Here is a 7,395-nt window from a genome sequence, read left to right on the forward strand (position 1 = left end):
TCTCTATATATATATATATATATATATATATATATAAGCAACAATTAAGGAGAATAAGGTGAAAACTTTTAATCATTGGAAATCATTTATTTTCACATGTTATTGTTTGTATTCTACATCAAAGGAAATATTTAAAAAGAAATGAGAGAGGTGGATACAAAAAGAAAAGGGACAACGTTACTCTTAATATTATTTGCATTTTACATCAGATCATGATATGAAGTGATAAGAGATAGGTAAGTATAAAAAGAAATGACTGACAATGGAACAAACAAATCTTTCTAGAAGTTCAACCTTTTGGTTAAGATCAAGTATTAGTATTTGTTTTTCTTAGTTCAATATCTAATATTTGGAATTTACAATTCAAATGTTATAGAATGTATTTTCATAACTTCAAATTATCCTAAAAGATAAACTTTAGATTTTGAAAGTATCTTTATATTTTCTTTTCTCCTACATTATTATTTGCATCCCACATCAGATGAAAAAATGAAAGAGATCATGGATAGGTGGGTACAAAATGGAATGACCAACTTTTTTTCTCAATGTATTGTTTGCATGCATTTTATCAGACGATGGACTAAAAAAGGCAAGAGGGGGCGAGTATAAAAATAAAAGACCAACAATAGAATAAGCATGCCTTTCTTGAATCTCAGCCTTTTGGTTAAAAACCATTGTAATATTCTTTTTATCAGTTCATGTGGGCGATTGACCCCACTGATATTAGGGGGCGTGTTTATTATCATTGTTTGGTGATATGGTTCTTCATGTGTCGTCTCGAACTAAAGTTACTGCCACGACTTGATGAATGCCCTATAATTTTCACTTGAGATATTATTAATTTTTTTTTTCATAACATCATTCAATTAAATTTTTACAAAATTAAACTGTGACTATGTCCCCTTCGGTGAGATTTCAGTAAAAATTGTGACTTCTAAATAACAAATTACTAACATTAGTTTATCTATGTATAACAGAAATCGGCATGATTAAAACAAAATGGTTTAGATCAACTCGTAAGGGGGTTGGGTTTTGGTGCTGAGGTCGCAAGTTTGAACCTGACCATTCACAAACTAATTTCTTTTCATGTAGGCCAGCTCTGTTCGACCCGGTCATACCAGCAACCCCATTCACGAGTTTTAGAACTTTCAAGCTCATTTTTTTATTGTTTCTTGCTCTTTTTTTCTTCATTATTTTTGCATTAAACTCTTGGTAACATTTTGATATAAAGAAAACAATTTTTTCTCAAAAAATGAGTTCCATTTTCCCATTTAAACTTCAGGTTTTAATAAAAACTCAATGACTTTGAACATCGATTTAACCATGAAATCACAAATTTGAGATAAGAGGTTACTGGGTTTTGATAAACCTTTTAAAAATGAAGCCACAGACATAAAAGTAATAAGATTTGGTAAGAATCTCACCTACCATCAACGAAAAATAGTAATTTCGACTTTGAACTCATATTTCTCTCTCGTATTTTGCTTATTTTTCAAACTATATAAAAGAAAATGATCCTCAACTGGCCCTCTACATTTATATGTCAATGGTTTTGGCTTATTACTTGACGCAATCGAGAAAATCATGATTTTTAGGTTATGAGGTCACCATCTCTAAACAGAGTTGTGCTGTTGGTGAAACAGGTCCCTAAACCTTGAAAAGAATTACCTTTGGCCCCCTAAACTTTTCGACATTTACATATACGCCCCTACTATCACTATTTTGACGACTTTTGCACATTTTACTTTGATTCAACAATTTATTTTCATCTTGGTCCTTTCAACTATTTTCCTTACATTTTGGTAAAATAAAACTCACTTGATTGTATTATCTTCCCCCCCTTCCCCCTTCCCCCTTCCCCCTTTTTTAGACCCATTTTGGGGTGTCACAATTATTTGTGTGCAACCCTATAAGTTCACATACTCCTTGATAGCATCTATGTATGACACGTGTTATGGACATATAACAACTTACAGATGACATGTACAAATACAGTTCATCTTGGATATTAATTAACTAATTTGGGTTATAAATAACATAAAAACAAGACTATTACTGATAAACACCCTTGAGTCTTTTTTTTGTCTTTTTGGCCTTCTAAACAATATATATAAGTGTTATGGAGTATGGTGTAAGATAACAATTTACAAAACGCAGAAAAACGTTTACACTATCGGTTTCTCGCTATTTTTTGTGACTTCGGCTCGTATTCATTTCTCGCCTCCACTTCACAATTCTCATTTCTTTCTCTTTTTGTCTTACAAAATGACCGGTGAACAACATGATGCATCAAACAATCAAGTTGTCCAAGTTCTCGCTGAGCATGAACGAAAGTCTGAGATTTGAAATTCATACAACTTGGTGATCCTCACGAACATGAAAAGAAAAGCACAATGCAAAATGTGTCAAAGCTCTCCTTATGGCGGAAAGAAATTCTACTTTAAGGCGCCACACCGAAAAAATGTGCCCTGGGTTGAGGTCGGGGGATGATTCAAGCTAACCGATACTTGACACTCAAGGTCAAATATGGTCGTTTGATATCGAGTTGAATCGACAAATGACAACACAATATGTCATTCAAGTTGGGTTGTCTTTCGGACATTTTGACAACCCTCACGTTACGAAGTTGATCCAAAAAACACTACAACTATAGTACAAGTCGGTAAGTCGTCAAACCCTTAGACATGATGCAATTAAAATGTGGAAAATGTGTCGAAGTGAAATGCAACAAATGTTTTTCATCTTTTGTCTAGCAACATTTCTTTAACATGTCATGTATGGAACGAACCACACGGATTGTTCGTTTCTTATATATGCATAACGGCACATTGGATTGAGCCGCGATCTTGGCATTTATTCAAACTTGTAATCGTGTTTGAACCGTTTGGTGCGCCACAATCGGGTGCACACCAATTTTCAATTATTAAAAAATGTTTTACATTTTATAATTTATCCGTTAAGCTCGAAGATCGTGGAGTGTTGCACTTGTTTGAAGGATTACTTGGATAGCGTTGATAGAATTCAACACACGATATAGTTAGAGGTGGAGATTGAAGAGGTGGAAGAAAACTTGGAAGAAAATGAAATCGTCATGAAATTAAGCACGTCGCTAACTATCGATACTTACGGCACTTACTCATAATATGACGATAATGAGGAACTCGACGTTGATGACCTTAATGACTAAGAGGCTATTAGAAGAATTTTAGAGACGGGAATTTTTCAAATCAATGCGACATGGGATAACGACAATGAATAAGTGTATTTTCAAATAATTGAATATTTGAATGTAATTTTAATTATAATAAAAAGTATTTTTAAAGTGTATTTGAGTGACCCAATTACAAATTTTAAAATGTATTAAAAAAATCTATCATTAAAAAAATTAAAAAATTAATTTTTTTATAGGGACCGGAACCGGTTATGGATCAAGTTAAACGGGCTCGAGTTTTATGACCGAGATCGGCTGTCCGGAACTGGATTTTGGCCATCACTACTGAGAATTGCATTTTTATGGAGAAAATTCTAGTCAAAAGACCCATAAAAAAGGCTATGACTAAAATATATTACCCAAAGCCTTATTTCTTGTGTTTTGTGAAGTCCAAACCCAAAAGCATGGTTTAATGTTTAAGCCCAAATGCAAGGTTTAACCCCAAAAGTCCAAATTGGTTTATCTACTTACTGGACCCCATCCAGAATCACGGCGGGATGGTAGGCGGCCTCTCCCAATGGAATCGGCAGCATCCAAAGCCTCAGGCAGCTCCTCTCGCGGCTAAAGCCGCCGGAATACTTGCCCAGTGACGGTTTTCAGGGACCAAATATATGTTCTTTGATTCTGAGATGGTTTCTTCAAGGAGGCTCTTCTAAAAAAGGGATACGATAACTGCTCGGAGGGGAGTCGATGGCTGGAATGAAGAGGAGATGGAGCAAGGACCGATTTGGAGCATATTTCTTCATCGATTCTACTTAACCTTTTGGTAAGGTTCCAAATTGAGTTATTGAGATCTTGCAATCGAAGCCCCAATAAGCCAAACTTATGGTTTTGAGTTGGTGTTTTTCTACTTTGATAAAGCTAATTGCACCTGGGAATCTGAGAGTTAATGATTAAGATCGTTTTAAAGAGCTTATTTTAACCGGTGTAAATCGACACATAGGGCCGTCCTTAGCATGTTAAATGTGAGATTTTGAACAATTTTGGGGCCCAAATTTACAAGTGTATAGGGTCTTTGTATCAACATATGTAAAACCATAGCCGAAATTATTTAGGTTTAAACTATAAATGATTTGGTTTTAGGTTCAAATCATTAATGGTTTAGGTTTAAGTTTAATTTCAGATTGTTAATCGTTTTAGGTTTAGCCCGTTTTTATTCTTAACATATATTCTCTATCATCTCATTTATGCAATGTAATCAAAAGTTTGGATGTAACAGGCTCTCCAAAAAGATTGGAAAGTCCTTGTCGACACATGTTGTTAGAGATTTGGGTTTGTTCCTTACGTTTACACTTTTGGAATCAATCATAGGTAATTGCATCTTAAAGTGAAATGTATATGTTTATACACAGTGGGTACTTGGTTTAAAGCACAAACAATTTGGCTATGGTGTCTATTAGAAATCCAATTCCCAGGAGGAAAAACAATGTGTTCATCATACATAGAAGTAGAAGATGATGATGATGAATTGTTAACAAGATCACAAATATGGATGCAAAAACCATCATCCAATCCCAACCCAACCCAATTCATTCATTTTCGAAAAATAGCATCTAAAACTACCCGAAAACCGCAAAAGCCGACTCACCAAAGGGGCCATCAGAAAAACAGAACAGCCTCACATTCTTCACGAGTTAACACTCCTATCAAAACGAGATCTCCGAGTACTTGGAAACATTAAGCAGTTCCTGAAAGTAAGCCAAATAAATTCATAATCGAGTCAAGATTTCGTTTAATTTCCTCTAGGATTACGGTCCAGATTCAAAATAATCGAACTAAATTTACCTCGGAATAGCGAACGTGATCGTGATGCACATTAGAAGTCTTCACAATGGTCTCCCATTTCGGACCTATTTTTGGATTCTTCTCAATCGGAGCCGGTTGTAGCTTCTTTGGAAATGGACTCCTTAGAGTCATCTTCCGCCAAAGCCATGATTCCGAGGGCGATTTAGGCAAGGGGGGGACACCAGGAACTTCCAGATCGACATTTGGCTCGATCTTGGTATCATCCGGTGTCAAATTTGTTGGTTTTCCGATCCAATCTATGTACAATGTTTTCTCCTGTGCTGGAGGACTATCATGCATTAAACGTGGAGAAAAATTACTTTTTACGTTAAGTGAAGGGCAAGTTTTAGGCTGAACGATCTGATTTTGAACATCTTTTGGAACTCCGAGAAACCGAGCACCATCGTGGAACGGAGATCGAGGTGATTCGTTACGGTATGGAGATATCCGACCGCTACGCGACAAACCTCGGTGGGGAGATGACGGCAATGAGTCACCCGAGCGAGCCATTGGACTTGGTTTTCGCTGAGTTTCGTGCACCTCTTTCGACCGAGACTCTGCTCTTTTCCTAATAACAGCATCCATAGCTTGCTACAAAGAGAGAGATACTTTCATGTCATTTTACTTTTGTCATCTAGCTTATCACCTGTTTTTTATCGAACATGACCGGTTTATAGCTAGTTTTTACCAAACATTATTAGTTACTTATCTGCCAATAGCTAGTTTATTAGCCACCAGCTAGCTTTCATCCCATCAGACAACCAGCTTATCAACTAGTTTGCCAAATTCTATATTAAATTCTACAAATATGCGCAAATATATTACCTTTTCGATACTTGGGGTTAAGGGTCCGCTGTATGAAGTTCTTCGAGAAAGTCGTGGAACCGGACCAGGCGATGGAGCGACATTGGCAACCGGAGATTGACTTTGATGAATCTTTGTTTTCGGTCCAGGCATTGGATTAGATAAACACGAAGAACGTTTCGTGCAGATTCGTGGGAGGAAGAACCCGAAACCCTTTTTGCTCGATTTCTTCTTGACTTCCTCAACCACATCGCTTTCTTTATCGTTTTCATGATTATAAGGCGAAACCGAGTTCACTGGATATTTTTCGAGCAACAAAGGCCTCAGTTCTCCACTGTAAACCTTCTTAACATACTTAGGAGGCTCAGGAACCGGAGCTTCTTGCTTCTTTGCAACATACTGTGGGGTTTCAACAATCATAGACTTGGCTGCAGGCAAAAACCGATTCATCAGATAATCACGAGTCTGTATATCGGTAGAAAACGATCTCAAAGACTCCATATCGCTATTTTCTTCACTGTGATTCCACGAAAACGACATAGAAAGTGTTTCAATGGCATCAGCATGCACATCTTCTGATGATTGTTCATCAACTGGGGTTGTTCGTGAAGGAAATCGGTGAGAATTTTGGGCGATTTTAGGCTGCTGCAAAGTGGGTTTTTTCCGGTCTTTTGCTTTTCCGGGGATTTGTTCCCAGATGAAGGGAATGGCCCCCGGTTTCGTGTCTTCTTGTTCGGGTTCCCATTGAGATCTTGCAACAGGAAGGGACTGTTGTCGAGTTGGTCTCGATTTTCTAGTGGTATTGCAAGATAATCCATCTAAATTCGAGGAAGCTGTCGATAAACGTCGAACGGAGAGCAGAGGCGCATTCAAATCAAGCTGTTTTTCCTCCATTTTCTCGTGCTTTTAAGGTTCAAGATTCAGGTTTTCAAGTGTTGTGCAGACCACATAAACTGGAAATTCAACAGGAAAGCAAGAAAACAATTAGAAGTTGTCCAAAATCACCAAATTTGCAGAAACATAAACAGAAAAGTGAGGGGGAACATCAGAATCCCATGCTTGGCTTAGAAAAAAAGAAACAGGGGAAACCCTCAAAATGATGAAAGCATGTATAACTTTATGGGTATAGAATCATTTTGAACTTGGAATTACATTTGCTTTGGTTTTCTGCACATCATTTAGATTTCTGAAAGTAAACATTTTGTAAGTTGAGAAGAAAACCCCCAAAAAGGTTAAATTCTCATCAACAAGAACAAAACCAAATAGACTTCAACCAACTACCAAAAAATCGAAATTTTCCATAACCAAGAAAGCTTCAAGATCGAGTAGATTACGTGTTTCTTGGATAAAAAGGAATTACTGTCGAAGACGAGTGTTTCTGAAAAATGGGAAGCTGAATCCACAGATAGATTGTGTTTACACACAGATGATGGATCTTCAAATTTGACGAAAAGAAGAAAGAAAGTAGATATGTTGGTTACCAGGAATGGAGAAAATGGGGTTTCCTGCGGAATTTGTGGCCGTGAATGATGGCGAAACTTGAGGGGGAGAGTGGAGTGAAGAGAAACTCTACTACTAGTCTTTTGTGGGGGGTG

At 36.9% G+C, this 7,395-nt stretch overlaps 1 protein-coding gene across 1 annotated transcript; it reads right to left on the reverse strand.

Annotated features, from left to right (window-relative positions):
• Positions 1–4,574: 4,574 nt before the first annotated feature.
• On the reverse strand, positions 4,575–6,475 carry LOC112523121. The gene is made up of 3 exons (XM_025132580.1): positions 5,822–6,475; positions 4,997–5,587; positions 4,575–4,899 (listed from the first exon to the last, which is right to left on the reverse strand). Exons 1-3 carry the CDS (start codon positions 6,338–6,340, stop codon positions 4,858–4,860), a joined length of 1,152 nt encoding a protein of 383 aa, XP_024988348.1. The 5' UTR covers positions 6,341–6,475; the 3' UTR covers positions 4,575–4,857.
• Between the last annotated feature and the right edge of the window lie 920 nt (positions 6,476–7,395).

This window comes from Cynara cardunculus (assembly GCF_001531365.2).
Source record: "Cynara cardunculus var. scolymus isolate 2C chromosome LG 12, CcrdV1, whole genome shotgun sequence".
NCBI classification, from domain to species: domain Eukaryota; kingdom Viridiplantae; phylum Streptophyta; class Magnoliopsida; order Asterales; family Asteraceae; genus Cynara; species Cynara cardunculus.